We start from the raw sequence: 21,303 nt of genomic DNA on the forward strand, positions 1-21,303 counted from the left end.
CAAACACATGTAAACATAATTAAAAATAAAATGCCTCGGTGCATACAAGGGGGTTGTGATGAAAGTATGACGCTTTGAGTCAGAATTCCCTAGAACTTATGTCTAGTGCCACATGTCAGCACATCTGCAATCTATGCTGAGTTGGCAAGTAGATACAAAGTCATCTCATCTGTAAGCCTGTGGCCCAGCCAGCTTGGAGTTCACAGCAAACAGCAGAAACTAGATACCCTGCTCAAAGGATGTGGAAGAAGAGATAGCCCTTCTCCAAAGTGTTTCTGTCCCCTAAATGCACGGCAGGAAAACATGCACACATGTGCATGCACACACACGCGTGCGCGTGCACACACACACACGCACACACACACACACACACACACACACACGCATGCACGCACTATGAACACTGGGATTTATTTTAATGCGGGAAGTTCGAAGTGAAAACCACAGAATGTTACTTACAACTTGAGCATTTGTTAACGATTTTAATGAAATTAGAACATTTGAGAAGCTAGTGCCTTCAAATATTTTGTAGCAAAAACCAACATGTTAACATTAAAATGTATTAACCATGAGTGCGGGACATTTTCTCTGGTTCAGTTGATCTAATGTTTGACCAAGAGGCACCGTGACTGACAGTGCGTCCGACGCTCCCGCTGTGGCATAGTGCAACGTGGGGCGGCGCTACTTTTTCTTTCCTCCTTTCTTCTTCTTCTGTGGGTCAGAGGCTGCGGTCTTCTTCTCCGCCTCCAACTTCACTGCGGCTTCCTGCGCTGCCAACGCCTCCATCCTCAGACGCTCCGCCTCCAGCAACTTGTTCCTGTACTCCTCCCGGATGTCAAAGATCTTCTGCCTGGCTTCATCTACGGAGTCCTGTTCCCAGACAAATCCCACACCGGTCAGTCTCACGGATAATAATGCAGAAGTACAAAGAAAAATGAAGACTTTCCTTTACTCTTTCCTGATCCCGACAGACTAAAGGGGAAAGTCACTCAAGACAGGAGCCAGGTTTGTCTTTTATTACTAAGAATAAACAAAACACAAAACTGTGATGCATGGCGAGTGAGATTTTTAACGTGGGATGAATGACCAAAAAGAAAAAAAAAAAAGTATCCGTGAGGGGAAAAAAAATGTACAAAGGTAGAGAAGTTGGTAGAGAGGTTTTGGTGGCAAAACTTTGCTCTCAATGAGTTCTAGATCAATCTGTCAGTCACGCCACAACTGTGCTCAATAGATCACTTGCTTGCCTGCTGTTTTCCAGCTCTGACAAGATATATTAGAGCTGGGATACTGGTCAGCAGCATACAGCTGGATTCACTCTTATTTCTTGACTCTGTCCCTATTTAAGAACCTCTTTGTCATCAGTAGATGGCTCTTGGCTCGCTGTCATGTTACTAACTCCGCCTGTCTCCCTGGTTGATCTCTCACTTTCTCTTTCGTCTCTGAATGTGCAGGAGGCCTCAGTGTTGCTTACTGCCTCAAACCCAGTACAAGGGAATAACAAGGACTAGTGGGTGATTCTAACATAAAGAGAATTTTCTCAAAAGGTAAGCATTCTCTTCATGTTGAATTGTTTGAGGTTTTTTTTTTTTTTTTTCCCTCCCCACATTTCTCCAACTGGCATGTTTTTATTGAGAGGCTGGCATAGCTGGTTGTCAGAGTCAGACTTCAAAATGCTTTTGATGAAATAAAACTACAATAATGCTGCTAAAATTGGATTCCTAAAGCCAACTCATGGGTATAAAATGACAGCACTAACACCTAGGGAAAAGAGAGTGCACAACTCACGAGCATCTTAAGGGCGTGTATGAAGTCGGGTGAATGTATGCCAGTAAACTCGAGGGGTGTTTTAGAGAGTTATTTTCTCCTGCTTGATCAGAAATGTGTTACTCTTGGGTTTCTCTTTAAATAGCTTCATTCAAAATAAGAGTGTTTGAACCCCACCCTCGAATGACTAAGCTCTAAATTCACTGTCCCAGTAAATACGTCTTCTCTACACCTCCCTTGTCTGTTTATTGCATTAGCTCAGCTACAAAACACAACGACAAATGACCTTGAAGTTTTCTATTTCTGATAATAATGTTACACTGTTAATATGCAATTTTGATAACTCGATTCCGATTCATTTTTTTCAATTCACTCTTCCATTTAAAGCATAAGAATAATCCAGAACAAAGGCCTTCTCTGGGAGGGACAGACTTAAATGCCTTCATATATCGAGTCTCTATTACACTTCTATGTTAGAGAATAAGGAAGTACATACATAGGAATATATGACTTTAAGAAATCAAAACGAGGCATGACTGTGCCATTGGTGCAATGGATAAATCCTTCACTCTTTCTCAGGCTCCAGTCAACCTCTTGCCTTCTGTACTAGATCGATAGGGCTGAAGCAAACTAACAGCAGCCAGAATGTTTAGGTACCAGAAGTGGAATGGCTCACATTCAACCGAAGTTGGCTCCATCTTTGAAACTGGGAGTGGTCACGTGGTTTGCTTTAACCAATGAGATGCACGTGGCAGTAGTGTGCTGTTTCTAGATAGAAATGTCATGGCTGAACTAAGGTTCAGCATGGTCCCTTACATATAGCCTTATGTATTATATATCACGGCCATAATGGTCACAGGAGAGTCTTCTGAATAAGAGTCTTTCAGCCTCATTCAGTGTTTTAAAAAGCATAAGAAGGAACCCCACTGAGCTGCATTAACCTGTTCCTAGAGTGAGAAATGCCAGGGCTTGGTAAGCTGAAGCCTATTGTTTGTTTGAATTTTTTCCTAAACAAAGTATTGCTTATTTGATGCATTTCCACTCGGTTATGTATGATGTTTGATTTTGTGTTATTATTGGTAGGGTGAAGTAACTAGAAGCCGTATATGTGCTGGACAAAAAGCCATAGGGCCCAGAGAGACAAACATTTCACTGTCTTTTATAGAAAACAAGTTTGCCAGATTCCTGCATCAGACACTAAAATAGTGAGATTGTTTGTCGCCAGAGAATAAAACAGACAAACCATAACAAAGAAGGTCAAAGATGGATAAAATACTTAGAAAGTTCTATAGCTCTCAGTGCCTCTGTGTGTGTGTGTGTGTGTGTGTGTGTGTGTGTGTATGTTTGTGTCTACTGTATCTGTATGTATGAGCGTGTGTGTATATGTGTATGTTTGTGTCTACTGTATGTGTATGTATGAGTGTGTGCAGCACGTGTATATGTGTGTGACTACGTGTATGTGTGAATTTGTATGTCTGTTAGTACAGTGTGTGTCTGTGTGTCTCTACGAGCATGTTTAAGTGTAGTCATGTGTATGGCAGAGTGTTAGGGAAGGAACAGGAAAACAATGAATCCCTGTCATCACAGATGGACATAATCCTTACACGTTTACCGTGGTTCTCCATTTCTAGTACCACAGTCTTTTCTTTTTTCTTTTTTTTAAGTTAGGCCTTCCATGGCACAGAGAGCTTTTCTTTGGACCATGTCTACATAAAGCACCTCAATGCTGCTGCAGAAATAGGGCGGGAAAATGGCCACCCAGAGTGAAGGGTTGTGGTTTTGATCTGTGGCTTTCAAATAGACCTAAACCAAGGAAACCTCCTTAGATTCCATTTCATTTTCTCTTCCTTACATCCAGGGCGCCAGCCTGCTGGGCCTGTGGGTTACTCTGTGTGAATGCTGCGAGCAAACAGGTAGATTCTAAGGTATTCTCCCACAGCCAGTCTGTCGCAGCTCAGGTAAAGGGGTTTCCTCCAGTGGTTTTCTACATCCATCTCATAAGATAGATTCCTGTTAGGATAGCTTATGGGGCTGTAAGGAGGCTGTGAATGACTAAGATACGTGGACATTCGCCCTTCCTTACTGGGAGGTGATAAACAGTAGAGCCAAAGATTAAGACTTCTTTCTACTCAGACGAGTAGGTCTGCTTTCTTTTTACTACCACAGTCGAGCTTGGCAAACGTTGCCGGGTGGACTACTGAGCTTACCCGCATCTCCCCATACATGTCCAGAACCTCATCCTTTAGCTTGACGCGCTCTTCCTGGTCGATGTCTCGGATGCTGAGGATACGGGCGCGGTACTGCCGGAACTGGTGGATCTCCTCTGCCTTCTGCATCGCCTGATGCTTACTCAGTTCATCTGTCTGCAGCACGGCCTCATCAGCTGTTTTCCTGGGTGTGAAACGTCCAACGAATGGGGAAAGATCATTTGAGAACTTAAAAGTGAATGTTACTTCAGAATGCAGAGTAATTTAAAGTTTTGCTAACTGTGAGTCAACCCAAACGTGAGGGATGGCAGAAAATAAAATGTTAACTTTTTAAAAAATGGGATAGGTACTGTATACTGACTCATTGATATTTTAGCAAAATGTTATGGAGAATGTCAGTAAACTCAGGTATATCAATAGATAAAGTGACTGTAGAACTGGTGTTCAAAACTGAGTATTTTGTGGAGTTTACTTTTGAATTTATCCAGTTAGCAAGTATGACAACATTCTCAAACACATAAACATGCGTGATGGACTCTATTAATTCTATTATTTAGTTCTGGAGAAAACATAACTTCATGAAATGAGAGTAGTGGGTATCATAAGGACTTTATGTAGGTCCAAAAGAATTTTTTTTTACAAAAGTCACGTAAATGAGTTGGTGATTGAAATAATGAAATACTTGACACATTTACGTTTCAAAATTATACAGCTCTAATGCCTTACACAAAATTAAGACATAATAAGCATTTAATTTCTACTTTTTGGTTACTTAGCAACTGCCCATTGGGGCTATATCTAAGAGTCTATGAACATACTTGTACACACAGTATGTACAACTTACCGTACATAGTGATTGAAATCCAAAAACTCTAGTGCTTTACGAATTTGTTGTGGAGATGTTTCCAAAATTGTCGGAGATCGTGATTGGACCACCACTGAAAAGCAAAGCACACAGGCTCCCAGATTTAAATAACCATATTGCTATTATATCTCCTGGTTGAAAGCAATGTTTTCTGTTTAGGAACAACCCTGTGCTTTTGTTATGATTTTATTGAAATACTCTTATGAATTATATTTTACAGTTAGCCTCTGTTTGGTATACATTTATGTATAGCTAAATGAAGGAATAGTAACAAATTCTTTTCTAATTACATTAATTAGAAATGTTAAATGAAGGAGAAAAAACGTTCAATTCAAATTACAAAGTTTCATTGTAAGCGAGTTAAGTGATTAACAATTTGAAGAGTTTGAGAAATGTCTGACAGTCTAATAGCTAAGCACTATGGTAGATGTAATTTAAATGTTAAGATACAGTGTTGTACCTTCCACTGGATTAAGCAATATATAAAATAAGCACACTGAAGGTCAAAGGAACAACTTTTACTCCATGCACCCATAGGGAGCCACAAGAACAGATCTGATAAAAAAAATTTAAGTCTTTGGATGATATTGACCTTTTGATTCTTCCAAACCTCCCTATCTTCAAAATAAAAAGAAAGCAAAGTTTACATGCAAAAAAAAAAAAAGCCAAACAAAACAAGGCCCACCCAACTTGCAGGGTGGAATTCAATACTTTAAATAAATCTATTAGGTTTTTTTTATCATAAAAAGTCCAACTTCAAGACCTTTACATTATTCAAATGAGCTTCCCAACCTTCTATTGTCATGGCACCCTCTCTCCTAGAAGCTTGGATCTGTCTTAGTCTACACCACTGGATCTAGATTTTGTTTGTTTGCTTGTTTTCTGGATATCTCCAATGAACAGGAATGGGTTGGATTGCATGGTAAAATTACAGTTACCCTCTTAAGGAACTTTGAAACCACAGTAGGTTTTTGTTTCTTTCTTTCCATGTTTCAGCCTTCACACACACAGTGGCAGGCAGGAGAGGGCAGAGGACGACTTTTGGGAGTTAGTTTTCACCTTTCACCTTCCGGAGATGGAGACGGACTTTCTCTTATTTCTGATGCTCTGCACCATGCTCCAAGCCAGCTGGCCAGTGGCCTTCCCTCCCCATAGTTCTTTCTCCACTTCCCATCCTCATGTGGCTTTAATGTGGGAGTGAACTCAGGTTGTCAGGCTTATGTGGCAAGCAGGTACTTTATCCCACTAACCCAACTCCAACCCTCTACCGAGAGTGACTCTTATTAATACCATGATACAAGTAGAAATGACATAGAAAAGAGCCTTTTCATCTCATTCTCTAGGTTTCAATTCTTATTCCTAAGAGCAGCTTCAGGTTCACAGCAATGTTGGGAACTGTTCTGCTTAATTCTTTACAAATGCACACATGTCTTCCCCCATTGTCAATACCTCCCAATGTCATTATCCCCCAAACACTGAGGGTTACTTTACAGTCCATTCTAGGTCTTATATACTGTATGGGTTTGGATTACTGTAGAGAGCCTTGTATCGACATATCATTGAGAGTACATTCGCTGGTCTGGAAGAGCTATAGGCACTCTTATATTTTTCTCCCATCTATAGCCCACTCAACTACTGAACCTATTGATACCTTTTCGAGAAGGCAACAGTGTCTTACGATACTGTATGGGATGAAGTATTTCCTGATCGCTCCCTTTACTTGCCTTTCCATACGCCATGTTCATTTCTCAATGAATCAGACAAAGGCCATAAGAAGACCAATTTAACATTACTGAACAGAACAGAGTCGAAAGAAATATCTTTAAGGTCTGGAATAAGATAAAAATTTCACTTTCATAGCTTTTATCCAACATAGTCTGGGAGACCTTATGAGAGCAATTAGGCAAGAACAATAACAAATCTTATTTAAATTGAAATGATGTCACCACTGAAAAGTGCCTATGTATAGAACTGTTAGAGTTAGTAGATTAGGTCACAAGAGCTTAATGCATAGGTCCATAAAATATTGTACGGATCACATGATTATCATAGGACTGGGTATCTGATCCAGAGGTTGAGTTTGGCCCAGGCTCTGTGCTTTCTTGTCCTTCATTCCTATTTGATGATCTTTTGAACTATAGTTATGTCCTTGGTTTGATTCCGACTTAATCACAGTGAATAATATTTTACTGTCCTGTTACATATGGTTTGTCTGGGTTTTAAAGACATATTACTTTTTAATTACATATGTGTTTGTGTGTGTGTGTGTGTGTGTGTGTGCGTGCGTGCACACACGAGTGTGTATGCCGTGAAAGTCAGAAGAAAACATCAGAGTCCCCTAGAATGGAATTATAAGGGTTGTGAGCCTGAAGGCATGGATTCCAATAAGAAAGCTCAGGTCCTCTTCAAGATGAGCACTTTTAAAGACTGATCCAGCTCTCTGGTTTGTCAGGTTTGCTTGACATTTTTTCATCATCTAGCTTTCTTAAGGATATTGGCTCTTTTGTATTGCTGTACCTGTCTGACTTGAGAACAGTGCAATGCTCGCTCTAAAGAATAAGGATTATCTTAAGAACTCATGTCGTTTAGATTCTAAAAATCACATCTGCGAGTCAGGGTTTTTGATCCAGAGACAATGACACTGATGGGATGGAGCTGGAAGGCATCATTGAGAGGAACTGGAGCGGGATTGTGGACAGTTTCGATGACATGAATCTCTCAGAATCCTTCCTGCGTGGTATTTATACCTATGATTTTGAGAAGCCCTCTCCCATCCAGCAGAGAACTATTTTTCCTTGTAGCAAGGGTTCTGATGAGATTGCTCAAGCCCATTCTGGGACTGGGAAGAAACAACTACATTTGCCATATCAATTCTGTAGCAGACTGAAGTAGATCAAAGAGCCACTCAGGCTTTGGTTCTGGCACCCACTCGTAAATTGGCTCAGCAGATACAAAAGGTGGTTATGTCTTTGGGAGACTACATGAACGCCTCTTGTCATGCCTGAATGCTGAGGTGCAGAAGCTGCAAATAGAAGCTCCTCAGATCATTGCGGGCACCACTGGCCAGGTGTTTGATATGCTTAACTGGAGATACCTGTCCCCCAGATACATCAAGATGTTCGTACTGGATGAAGCAGATGAAATGTTAAGCCATGGGTTCAAGGATCTAATCTATGATATGTTCCAAAAGCTCAACAGAAACACACAGGTAATTTTGATGTCCTTGAGGTGACCAAGAAGTTCATAAGAGACCCATTTGGATTCTTGTCAAGAAGGAAGAGTTGGCCCTGGAGAGTATCCAACAATTCTATATCAATGTAGAATGAGAGAAGTGGAAGCCTGATACATTGTGTGACTTGAATGAAACACTGACCATCACCCAGGCAGTAATCTTTATCAATACCAGAAGAAAGGTGGGCTGGCTTACTGAGAAGATGCGTTCCTGGGATTTCCCTGTTTCCACCATGCATGTAGATATAGACCAAAAGGAATGAGATATGATCATGAGGGAGTTCTGGTCTGGCTCTACCCCTGACCTGCTGGCCAGAGGCATTGATGTACAGCAGGTCTCCTTAGTCATCAGTTATGACCTTCCCACCAACAGGGAAACTACATCCACAGGATTGGTCAAGGTGGTCATTTTAGCCAGAAGGGTGTGGCTATTAACATGGTGACTGAAGAAGACAAGAGGACTCTTCGAGACATTGAGACTTTCTACAACACCTCCATGGAAGAGACGCCCCTCAATGTTGCTGACCTCATTTGAGGGACGTTCTGCTTCCTGACCCTAGCCCAGGGTTCAGTCCTGGGGGTGCTGAGAGACAGCTGGGGAGGGGAGGTAAGGGAGCAAAGGGATGGACATCCTGTTTTTGTTTTGTTTTTTGTTTACTTGTTTTTTTTCTGTCTCTCTCTTTCTCCCTTCCTCCCTTCCTCCCCCCTTTGAATAAATACCACTTTTTGAGACAAAAACAAAAAAAGATCTCACATTTTTTGACACATATCTGATTCAAAACAACGGGGAAGATAGCTTGTCCTGAGATTTTTTTTTTTTTTTGATGGAGAATTTACTATGGGTTCAGCCTCATAATTGGTCTGTTTAGGTTATCTATTTCTTCATCATGAACTATTTAAATTTTAATCATTTATTATTTTGGGGTGTGTGTGTGTGTGTGTGTGTGTGTGTGTGTGTGTGTGTGTACAGAAGCCAGAGCCAGAGATCAACAGGTGTCTTCCACTTTGGCTGGCTACCTACTTTTTGAGATATGGTCTCTCCCTGAACCTGAAGCTCACTGTTTTACTAGAGTAACTGGCCAGTTAATTTTAATTTCTTACTTTCCACTTCCTAGATTTACTTCCTTCATTCCCCAGCCCATTTTAAAGGTGTGGCTACTCATTTGAAATTTTAGTCCTTATTTCATTTATCTCTGCTATAATTTTATTTCTCTCCTTCTTAGTTTGAGTTCACACTGTTTTCAGTTCTCTAGTTCTGTAGCTGTAGAGACGGTGGTGAAGTTGTTTTTTGAAGGAGATATTTGTCCCTATAGACTCCCCTCCCAGCGCTGCCTTGGTTATGTCCTGATGGTTTTTCTATACTGCTATTTTCATGTTTAGCAATAATTTCCACAACACACATTTGCATTTGCAGCACAAGGTAATGTGTGCATGCAATCAGGGTAAAAAAACACTTTCCTTATAGAGTTCTTGTTCTATGGCCACCATTGGTACTATTATGGACTTGTTGGTTATGAGTCAAAAGCCAATCAGTGCAGCTTTCTAATTACTCTTCTCAACTCAATCTTAAAAAATTCAGAATCAGAAATATGATTCTGATTTCTTCAAAAATATATCTATAGAATGAACTTTCCTTGTAGATCTGAACCACTTTCTGGGGTTCTTTCCTCTTGATCCAGATGATTTTCTTTGACACTTACTTGAAGCTATTTATTCTAGACTCACATTCACCAGTGTTTGTCTTTAGGAAGATTCACCTGTCTTCCTGTAATCACTATCCCTCCCCACACCACCACCACCACCACACACACACACACACACACACACACACACACACACACACACAAACACACACACACACACTTTCTTTGCCTTTTTTTTTTTTTAGTGCTGAAAATTGAACTTAGAACATTGCATGTGCTATGAAAATGCTCTACAACTGAATTATACCCCAACTCCTATTTTGGTTCAAGTTTTTAAGGATGGTTTTTACTTAAGAATTGTTAGTCAATAGCATTTTTCTTTTAATTCCAGCATTTGCTATAGACCTGGGTGGAGCAACTGGAAAAATCTAGATTAATATGCTAGAGAGACATGCTGTGCTCCCAGTTGTGACAGGTATATATTTTTTTCTATTCTGGGGAGTCCTAATTTCACTTGTATTTGTTATAATCTGTGATATACTGTAATTTCAAAGACAGATGTGTGTGTTAACTTACCAACAGGACCAGGACTCACCAGGGGTTAAAATCTGTGACATAGTATTATTTCAAAGACAGACGTATGTGTTAACTTACCAGCAGGTTCAGGACTCACCAGGGATCTCCTTCCGTGGTGGCTCTTCCTTCGGTGAACTCTCACTGCTTGTGGCTTTTGACAGAACACTGAGGGTCTTGGTCAGTTGCCACTTTTTCCACAGCATACTTCCTGCTGCGGTTGGTGGCAGTTCTTTTGTGTCTGCATCTTTCCCAGTACCTCCTGCTTGTTCTCCTATAGCACAATGTATATGTTCCTGAAAAAAAATAACTTGTACTCTGCTAAGTCCATGCAAACAAATCTAACAGGGTTTGTTTGTAGGAGCCCAGATTTGGAGAACAGGATTCCAGAGGTTTGCAGTGTGTTACCAGGTGCAGACACCATGACCATCTGGGATGCCCACGTGTGATATAGCTATTGTAGGCACATGTATGAGGTGTGCTTGGAAGCCTCTTCAGGATACGAAAACCACGTCCAATCAAAGGCCTTAAAAATTGGGATAATTTTGACAGAGCAGAGGTCTTTAAGTGTTGGGACCACTGTTTATAGACAAGGCACTTTTCTTTGAGAAGGGACTACTGAGTCTTGATACTTATTGAAATTGTCTTAAAATCAACTGAAAAGCATTCTTACTTGTGATGATCCTAAAGCTGGGAGAATTTTCCTTAGCAGCAATACTAATAGTGACTCTTTGGCCATGAAGAAATTATACAAACCGACCTCAACTCGGGCGTTAGCCATGCCTTATTCTCCATTTATTCATCCATTACAGGTTGTCTACTTTTCACCATATTCTGATTTGAATGAAATGAAAGACTTGGAGTGTGAATTGCTCCTGCTTCCAGTGATACCTGGACATACTTAGGTTTGACTACACATGTGACAATTCAATGGATCAAAGAAGGGCCAGGTCTGCAGGCTTTCAGGGTCTCCTGTTTCTCACAAACTCAGAACTATAACTGAGACTCCATCTTGGAAATCAGAATATACATCAATGGGTTGGTATATAAGTGTAAAATAAAATATAGTTTGTCTTCTGTATCTCTTGGTTCTACATCCATGGATTCTGTCAACTAACAAGTGCTCAAGAATGTGTTAAGGTAGAGCTAGCGAGATGGCTCAGTGTTTAAGAGCACTGGATACTCTTCTAGAGAAGCTAAGTTTGATTCCCAGCACTCATATGGCAACTGTCTATAACTATAGTCTTAGGAAACTTGCTGCTGTCCTCTAGACACTAGACAAACATGCGGTACATAAACATACATGCATGGAACACACAACATAAAAATTAATTAATTAACACATTTTAAACATATATAGTTAAAGAATGACAAGACACCCAGGGAGGTAAAGTAATGCTTACTGTGTAAGCCTAGTGACCTGAGTTCAGCTCTTGGAATCTGTGTAAGGGAGAAAACTGACTCCACAGAATTGTCTGTCCTCTGTATGTGTAGTGTGGCAACCCTCAACAGCATGCACATACACACAGTACAATAAATATTAAATAATTCAAAGTATATTGTTTAAATTTTTATATGGTTATTTACTACATAGTTAGTTCCATGTTAGTTTTCTTTGTACTAAACATATATACATGTTCACCTTTTTATTCTCTAAATGATATAGTATAACAACTACTTAGAAAGCACCTTGGTTAAATTATGATTGTAAGATATATAAGGACAATTAAAAGTATGCAGAAGAATGTGTACAGTTGTCATACCAAGGCATGACAATAATTCCATATGAGTAGTTGTTGTGGTTTGAATTTGCTTGGCCCAGGGAGTGGCACTATTGGGAAGTATAGCCTTGTTGGAGTAGGTGTGGCCTTGTTGGAGGAAGTGTGCCAGTGTGGAGTGGGCAATGAGACCTGCTTCCTTACCACATGGGAGCCAGTCTTCTCCTGGCAGCCTTCAGATGAAGATGTAGAACTCTCAGTTCCTTCTGTACCATGCCTACCTAGATGCTGTTATGTTCCTACTTTGATGATAATGGACTAAACCTCTGAACCTGTAAGCCAACCCCAATTAAATGTGATCCTTGTAGGAGTTGCCTTGGTCGTGGTGTCTGTTGACAGAAGTCATACCCTAAGACAGAAATTGGTACCAGGGAATGAGGTATTACTATGATGGTTCTGACTATGCTTTTGTTTGGAAGAATGTGGATTTGGGGACTTTGGATTTGGAAAGCAGCAGAATGTTTTAAGTGGGACTTGGGCTGTCCTCTTAGTGATATGGGAGACTGTTTCTGAGAGTGATTTGAACTGTGCAGACCTGGTCCAAGAGGTTTCAGTGGAGAAGAATTTTGGTATGTAGCCAAGAGACTGTTTTGTGGTACTCAGTGAAGAATGTGGCTGCGTTTCGTCCTTATCTGAAGAGGCTGAGGCAAAGAGATTTGTATTAGTTATATTGACAAAGGAGTCTCAAAAAAAAGTCCAGCAAAGACTTTGTTCTCTGGTTTAGTCTTATGAAGATTGTTTTAGTAAAAAGAAGCAAGCTGAGAAAGGAAAAATGTAAAATGTGTGGTTCAAGTAATAAAGGGGCATCAGGAAGTCAAATGGAGCTATATCCTATGTTCAAGGAGATAAATAGATTAAGGGAGTGGTGACTTTGGGGAAAGACCCCACCCAGCTAAGCTTAGGTCCAAGTACACACCTTTAATCCCAGGAGACAAAGCAAGCAGATCTCTGAGTTTAAGGTCATAGTATAGAGCAAATTCCAAGTAAAGAAATGCTTAAAAGGCAAGGCTTGGTAGTACATGCCCTTTGATCCCAGCATTCAGGAGACAGAGCCATGCAAATCTCATGAGTTCAAGATCAATCTACAGAGCCAGTTTCAGGACAGACAAGCTTAGGCAGTAAAGGAGTTGAAAACAGAAAGCTGGTGATAATGTAATAGAACAAGGGGGCCATGTTTCTGCTCCAGCAAGCAGTGGAACTTGGCAACTTCAGCCACATGGCTCTGGCTTTAGAGTCAAAAATAGAAGAGACTACAGGGACAACTGATGCCGGTTACCTGGAGCTAAGAAATTAGCAGTGATTGTGAAGAAAGCAGCACCACTGAGGTGAAATCTGGTAAGAGTTTTCTGAGAGCACAAAGAAGCTGTGTTCCAGACACATCTGTGGTTGTACTTCATGCTGCAGCTGGACTTGGTAATGTGTAAGAACCACCCAGGTGGTACTGTTTTGAAGGTATGAAGGGGCTATGAAGAGCAGCTGAGGCTGGGCACTGTGAGAGACCAGAAAAGGGCATTGGTAAAGATGTAGCATCAGCTGCATTTCAGACCCAGGACTGAAGGGGTCATGCAAAGAAGCTGTGACTTGGCACTACAAAGAGAGTCTATTAGAGGCTATTGGTGAAGCCTCGTTGCAGTGGAAGACCCCAGTGCATTGGAGATGCCAGTACCACGAGATGATCAATAAGAACATCAGCAGCAGTGGAATGGAGTCAACCAGAGCCTAGAGTGCTACAGAGGGCACAGCTGGAGAAGTGACCCCAGCTCTTTGGAGGAGCCGAGAAGATCATGTATGGATCCCAGACATTGGAACAAGAAGCTGTAATACGAAAGTTGCCTTAGAGACCCTGAGACATTTGAGATGTCAACGCAGTGTGATTCCTGCAGAAGAAAGCTACTAACAGGGAGTGGAACCAGCCCCGGAGAAAGAACTTTGTTGCAGTCAACAAAGATGAAAAAGAAGTGGAGATCTGAAGATTGCTTTGACATCAGCTATGGAGATGCAGAGTTTGGAGTTTGCCAATTGGTTTCCTGTTTTGCTTTGGGGGTTACAGTTAATTGATTTGATTTATCTCAGAAGAGACTTTGAACTTTGGACTTTTAACATTGTTGATACTGCTGTGGACTTTGGGGACTTTGGGAGTTGGACTAAATGTACTTTTTTATTATGCTATGGCTAGGTATGCCCCCCATAGACTCATGTGTTTGAACAAGCCTATGGGAGCCAGTGAGTGGAATGTGGTGATTTGTATATGCTTGGCCCAGGGAATGGGACTATTAAGTGTGGCCTTGTTAGAGTAGGTGTGGCCTTGTTAGAGGAAGTGTGTCACTGTGGTGGTGAGCAATGGCACCCTCCTCCTAATCAGATCAGAGCCAGTCTTCTCCTAGTGGCCTTCAGATGAAGATGTAGAACTCTCAGCTCCTCCTGCACCATCCCTGCCTGGATACTGTCATGCTACCCACCCTTGATGATAGTGGACTGAACCTTTGTAAGCCAGCCCCAATTAAATGTTGTCCTTACAAGAGTTGCTTTGGTCCTAGTGTCTGTTCACAGTAGTAAAACCCTAACTAAGACAATAATTATATTTATTATTCTTATTCTCTTAATCTTATTCTCTTAATCTTATTCTCTTATTCTTATTTTTATTCTTAAAGAAGATGCCATATTATTAAGTAGCAGGTACCATCACCCCGAATAACAACCTCATGTCATGTCTGGTTTCACCTTATCATCTTTCTTTTAAACACAGGGTCTCCTGTAGCCCGGGCTGGCCTTGAATTCTCTATATAGCTGAGGATGGAAATGAACTCCTAATCCTCCTGCCTTTAACTCTCAAATTGTAGGGTTACAGATGTGTGGCACCACACCATATTCATCAAGTTTTCTTATGCAAGGAAAACCATTTCTGCTATGTGTGGAGAATGGCCCCATGATTCTTGATGAGAAAATAGGTCCAAGAGGCTCAATTATTAGAAGGCTATTTGTGCCCTCATTTGAAGCCTCATGGTCTTTCATAATCCTAAGGACTAGAAACTCAGAAATGATTCCTTGTGGTTAAGGAAGTCCCACCAAAATTCCTGAGCAGCTTGTGGTCTCCACTGACCTTCTTCTGAGGATTTAATTTGGCTCTGTGTCACAGACAAGGCCTCAGGGCTGGTGGCAGGGGCAGAAGTTTCAGGTGGCTTCTTAATGAATTGGGTCAGGTACTTCAAACGGGCCTGGGAAGCCTGGAAGACATATGTCAACCTGGTGAGGTCTTTGAGAAGCAGCAAGTGGTGCAGGCTAAAGCAAGGTACTCGGAAGAAGAGAGAAATGGGGGTTCCAAAACTGAAATTGAAAAAGAAAACACAAAGAAGGGTAGTTTATACCAAGACAACTGTCCGTTAACTAAGACTAAAGGTTTAAGCCCTCAAGGTGGTCCTCAACCTATGGGTAATGTCTCCCTTGGCCACCCCTCTCTCTAAACATATTTACGTTATGATTCATAATAGTAACAACAAAAATGATCTCATGGTTGGGGTCACCACTCCATGAAGAACTGTGTTAAAGAGCTGCAGGGTTAGGCTGAGAAACTCTGCCATGAGGAGGGACAGTTATTTAAATTTCACAAGGGGCAGCACGTACCTTTTCTTCTAAAGCTGTTTGAAGTAGGAAAGCAGACATTAAGCACTCTCTATATAAACGCTCTCTTATGTAGAGACACATGTGAATCCAGCCTTCATGGCCATGTATAAAGGAGGATATGTCATAGTTTGGACATGTGAGCGGTAACTCATGTCCCAATTCCAATCCCACACCTTTGCCCATAGTGCTCAGCTCCCAAACTACATCTAATAATAAAGACAGAAAGAACCGCCTTTCAGGCAGGCGACCTTGATGGCCCTCCCGGGTTCTGTCGTCTCCCAAGCTTGCTTCATGGCCCGTATCTCATCGGCTCGTTCTGTGTCCTTTTTCACATCCACGTATTCTGAGTCGGTGTGTTCAGAGACCAGCCGCAAGGTCCAGTAGGGCTTGTTTGGATCTTCTTGCTGAGAGTGAGCAGCAGTGGGCACTTGCATTTGCTAGTGGGGAAAAAAGGTTTATGAAAATGAATGCTTTCCAAAGCATTCATGCCCTAAACTGATATCTCACTGTTGGCTACTTGCCGTATGGATAAATAACCCTAACTTGCATAAGACTACTGTAAGAATGCTCTTTGTGTTCTTGTTCACAGCAGCTATTACAGCAAGATGTGTCAGCCGGTGAACAGACAACGTATAGCATGTTCCTATGTTGGGTGCTAAGCACTGAATGGAAAATGAACATCTGCCTGGGGGAGAACCCTGCAGGCACAGGGTAAAACAAGGAAGCTCAGTACAAGCTAATTCAACTGTGTAAGGCATTGATATGAACTCTGTGACGGCTGAAGGTAGGGAGATGAATGATGAATGAAGGGTTGATACCTGGAGCTTTGGTGCAGGGATGGCAGAATGAACAGTAACAGGTTCATGGACATAATCTTTACCTCTTGCTGCACGGTGGGTATGTTTATTGGAAGTCAATGAATTGTGAAATTATGAGTTGTGCCTGTGGAGCTGGGCCCATGGCTTAGTAGATAACAGGCTTGCTTTGAAAGTGTGAGGAGGAGAGTTCTGAGTCCCAGGGCTCCAAGGCTGACTGTGCATGGCAGTCCCAGAGTGAGCTGGCTGTCTAGTCAGACCACACAATGAGTTCTGGATTCAGCTGAGGGGCTTTACCTCAATGAATGCGGTTGAAAGTGATTGAGGAAGATGCCCAACATAAATCTTAGGCCTCTACAGGCACAAGCACACACATGTACCTGCACACATGTGCACATACATGCACATCAGAAAAAGAAAAACTGTTTATACCCATCACTTTATTCAATCTTGACTTAAGATTATACACAATAAAGTCTATGGGGCTTGGGCCCATGGGTGCTGGAGTTTGTTTTTCTGTCGTTGTAATAAATTAATGTAATGGCCAAAAGCATTTTGGAAAGGATAGGGTTTATTTCAGCTTATACTTTGAGGTTCACTGGAAGAAAGTCAGGACAGAAGCTCAAGCATGAACTGAAGCAAATGACATAGAGGAAGGCTAATTAAGGCTAATTCAATGACTCATGCTCAGCTAACTTTCTTAGTTAATCCAGACTCACCTACATAGGACGTGTGCAGCCTGCCATGGGTGGGCCCTCCATCAATTATCAAGGAAGATTTTTTTCTTACAAACATGGCCATATGCCAATCTGTACATCTTCAATTGACTTCCTAAGTGACTCTGGGTTATATCAGCTTAAAAATAAAAGCTAGCCAGTGAGGTAGGTAAGGGTGCTTGCAGCCAAGCCTGATGCTCTGAGTTCTACCCCAAGGCATATATGATAGAAGGAGAGAACTGCTTCCCACACTTTGTCCTCAGATGCAAAGATACCCATGGATACATTCACACAGGCATGTGTGTATGGTTTTTTGTTGATTTATTGAACACCATGACCAAAAACAACTTGGAAAAGAGGAGGTTTTCTTGGTTAATTAGCTTTGAGCCATAAGGTTCTAGAAGTGGGATCTTCGGGGAACCCACCAGGCAAGTTAAATAATAAACCTGGGGTGGGTGCAGAATACATTATGTAGGGCCAAAGCTATGTCCATCTGAAAAATTATAATCAGGGAAGAAAGAGGAAGAGTTTGCAGACATTGAGTAACGTTTCCAGGGAAAGTTTGGTTTCATTGATTCCCAGAAGACCTTTGCTTCCTATGTGATTCTCTTAGTATTTCAATGAGAACCAAATCTCATAGATGAGAATTCTTTTCTTTCTTACTTAGAATGTTAGCTTTTCTCTTTAAGCAGCTCCAAAAGTGAGTTGACCAGTATGGAGTTTTGACTGATAGGGAACTGTCAAGGTACTAACAGAAGAATCATAGGATACAGTCAAACCTGCTTCTACTTCACGATACTCCCACGGGCACAAGAGATCTTTAAACACAAGTGGACATGACTTCTCATTCACTTCTGGAGTCCTCGTTGCTAACTTCCCCCACAGTCCATTTGGCAAGTGCCACCTGGCTGTGCTCAGTAAGGAGAGTGTCACATGTGTGCCCACCTGAGGTTCAAACCGAGGAGTTTGTTTTTCCCTGGCCGACTTTTCTTTCTCGGCAGACCTCTCCTTGCCTTTCCGTGTTGTTTTGGGCATTCCTACAGATTTCTGCCCTTCACTGACAGCATGGGAATCTGGGCTTCCCATGGGAGCTGGTTCTTCATGTTTCTCTACATGAGCTAAAGAGACACAAAAATGGAGACCAGTGAGACCTTACATGATATCAAGACCTTTTCCTGTAGGGACGAGGCAAGCACCCTAGAAAGATGCTTCATCTAAAGAGGTTGGATTCCTTTCCTTGTAAACAAATATTTCATAAGAAATGGTCAAAATTTTTACATAGAATTGAGGAATAGTTAATATGGCATAAACTCTATGTGTGTATATAAAGCAGTGGGCTTTAGAATACTCAGGCTGTGTAGCCATCGGCTCACTGGCCACAGTGTCTGCCTGGCGGGTGCCTTTTATCTCCACAGCACACTTTACCTGATTGTTACCTGTGCTACACAATTCATTCATCTCTGCTCTAACCTTTACTATCTCCTTCCTTTTCATTTGGGATTGATTTTCTTCTCTTTCTCTAGTTTGCTTTAAAAAGAAAAAGCAGGTGATGCTGGAATAGCGGTCCACCATGCTGGAATAATGGTCCACCACGGCAGGGCTGGGAACTGAGCCCTTGCTCTCCGCAAGGGCAGTTAAATGCTCTTTAACCACTGAACCCACCTCTCTAGACTTTGTTTTTCAGGTTTTTTTTTAAAAAAAATGTAGGCAATTATGTTAAGACCAGGCTGCTTTTGACACATCTATGAACTCTCCCACATTAACTTCTTACTGCCTTTTAGTTTTCTTGCATTGGGGTCAGAAAACAAAGCTCCCCCGTTCCCTGCCCAGTCGTTTAGACTCCAGGTGTTGCTTCATCAGCTGCCATCTCCCTGATGCTGAGGCTGTGTGAAGAGTGTGTGTTCCAGAAGTCAGGAATAGAGAATTCTTTTCTTAGGGTAGGTTGTTTGCCATGTTATTCAAGCATTTTTATAATCACAAATTGTTTAAATTTCCTTGCACTACCTAAAGTGTAGTAGTGAAATTTCCAGCTAGCTGTAGAATCAACCATTTCTTTTTTCAACACTGGCATTCACGTCATGCATTTTAAACTAGCTGTTGGATTCAGGTGTTTATAATGGTTTTGTTCTATGGACATGTGGTCTCTTCAGCGTTACAATATAACAAACATACCTGTTTTGGTTTTTAAATCTATTTTTTCACAAGAGTATGACCCACCTCAGTTACTATTTGTCATCTGTGCTCCTTTCTTTTGTCATAAAACTCTTTATATCTTTGATATTAATGTACCTCTCATGAACATATACAGTTATGTCATGTTTTGTTGTAATGCACACTTAAGTTACATTAATCATTAATCCAAAACGAAGGATTCAAGTCAGGTATTTTAATACTTATCTTACTATATATTTCATATATTTTTTGTTCCTCTAATCTTGTTACTACCTTCTCTTGCTTCAAAACCATACTCACTGCTGCAGCATTTTAACTCCCTCAGGTTTTTGGTTTTCTGCGCATTTTCATTTTCTTCTTGGTATTTCTGAATAAGGCTATAATTAAAATGGTGCTTTATGACAAGCTTGTATTAATATCAACTTAACGTCATTACTATACAAAGACCTTTTCTCTTACGTAGTTCTTTTCTCTTGGTGTTGATAAGAAGTAAACTTGGTCTGTATTCATACTGCATGCCTTAAACCTAATTGATTAATTCATAGGATACAGTCATTACTGCTTGAGGTTTGCAAAAAATCTGCATGCATTGGTAAGCAGGTATCAGAATTAGCTGTGGAAAAGAAAACATCTTACTAATGCAAAAGTTATAGATGTTGTGACTCATGCGCATGCGTGTGTAATTAGAAAGCTCTGGGGGAAGGAACCTGCACCTTTGTGGGGAAGAAGTGCTGGGTGAGAGTACCTGCTGATGACAAGAGTTGAAGAAGCCTTTTCTGTGAGGCTCTTTGCATTTTAACTCCACCCAGTGTTCAGTAGAGGGGAACCCTCAGTAGATGAAGAAACGTCCACAGAGATAGAAGTGCAAGTTCTTTTTTATGATTAAGTCAGTGCTTTGATCTGTATCCCTAAAAACTGAAATCTGGTTGATATTTGAACATTCTTGTAACTTCTAAATTTGTTTAGGACAAAGTACATGTTTGATAAGAGACTTTCTTTTAAGCGAAAACCAAAAACAAAACAAAACAACAACAAAAAAAAACCATACACACACATACATGTGTATTTTATAATGTATCTTAAAATGCTTATTTTATATAACTACAAAATATAGTTATATTAAATAGTATATTAATAATAATGATAATGGCTGGAATATTTTGTTTTGTCAAAGTCTTTTTGGCTTGTATTCACAATGACTCATCGTGTAGTTCTCTCCTTACTAAAAAAAAGGCCAACAAGCACTTTACCACCTGAGCCTCTAAAGCAAGCGCTTTTGATAAAACATTATATGTTTTAATAGAAAAATTGGGACTTCAAAGGCCTTGATTATCAACATAAGGAGGCGGCATTTTGAGAAAAGAAGTTGAGAATGACAACATTGCCCATCTGAAGGCATAAGCCACTGAGAACTCACAGCTTAAGACCCTCCTGCCTCGTATTTCCCTCAGCGACTCAGTCAACAGCTGTTTTAGTGAACTGTGGGTACTGAAATGAACAGAAGGTGGCGCTACTGTCTTACTATAGCATTAAGCCATGCTTCCTAAAAATAATAGCAAAAATACCTTAGGTTCGTCCCATTGGGGCTCACAGAGACTGAACTAACAATGAAGCAGCATGTGTGGGTTAGACCTAGGCCACCTACACATATGTAGCAGATGACTAGTATGTTCTTCATGTGGGTCCCCCAATAAGTGGAGCAAGGGCTGACTAACTCTGTTGCCTGCCTTTGGATCCCCTGCCCCTAGCTGTGCCTCAGTAGGAGAGGATGAGCCTAGTTCTGCTGCTTGGTGTGCTAGGGTGTGTTGGTACCCATGGTGAGGAGGGAGCTTCCATTTTCAGAGAAGGGGAGAGGGAGCTGGGAGAGGGAGGTATGACCGTGGGACTGGAAGGAGAAGAGGGAAGGGGCTGCAGTCCA

At 41.1% G+C, this 21,303-nt stretch overlaps 1 protein-coding gene and 1 pseudogene across 14 annotated transcripts in view; one reads left to right on the forward strand and one right to left on the reverse strand.

The window, feature by feature from the left end:
* Positions 1-451: 451 nt before the first annotated feature.
* Adgb (androglobin) overlaps positions 452-21,303 on the reverse strand; it is a 143,240-nt gene continuing 122,388 nt past the window's right edge. For 6 of the 14 annotated variants that reach the window (XM_087651334.1, XM_087651375.1, XM_087651384.1 and 3 more), the window contains 7 exons: positions 18,159-18,331; positions 15,931-16,119; positions 15,162-15,285; positions 10,384-10,557; positions 4,816-4,909; positions 3,972-4,155; positions 452-870 (listed from right to left, as the gene is read on the reverse strand). In XM_087651334.1, coding sequence (XP_087507460.1) covers positions 682-870; positions 3,972-4,155; positions 4,816-4,909; positions 10,384-10,557; positions 15,162-15,285; positions 15,931-16,119; positions 18,159-18,331 — 1,127 coding nt within the window. In that variant the 3' untranslated portion in view covers positions 452-681. 14 annotated transcript variants of the gene reach the window in all.
* Positions 5,257-8,602, forward strand: Eif4a1-ps5 (eukaryotic translation initiation factor 4A1, pseudogene 5; annotated as a pseudogene).

This window comes from Rattus norvegicus, chromosome 1 (assembly GCF_021556685.1).
Source record: "Rattus norvegicus strain SHRSP/BbbUtx chromosome 1, alternate assembly SHRSP_T2T, whole genome shotgun sequence".
NCBI lineage: Eukaryota > Metazoa > Chordata > Mammalia > Rodentia > Muridae > Rattus > Rattus norvegicus.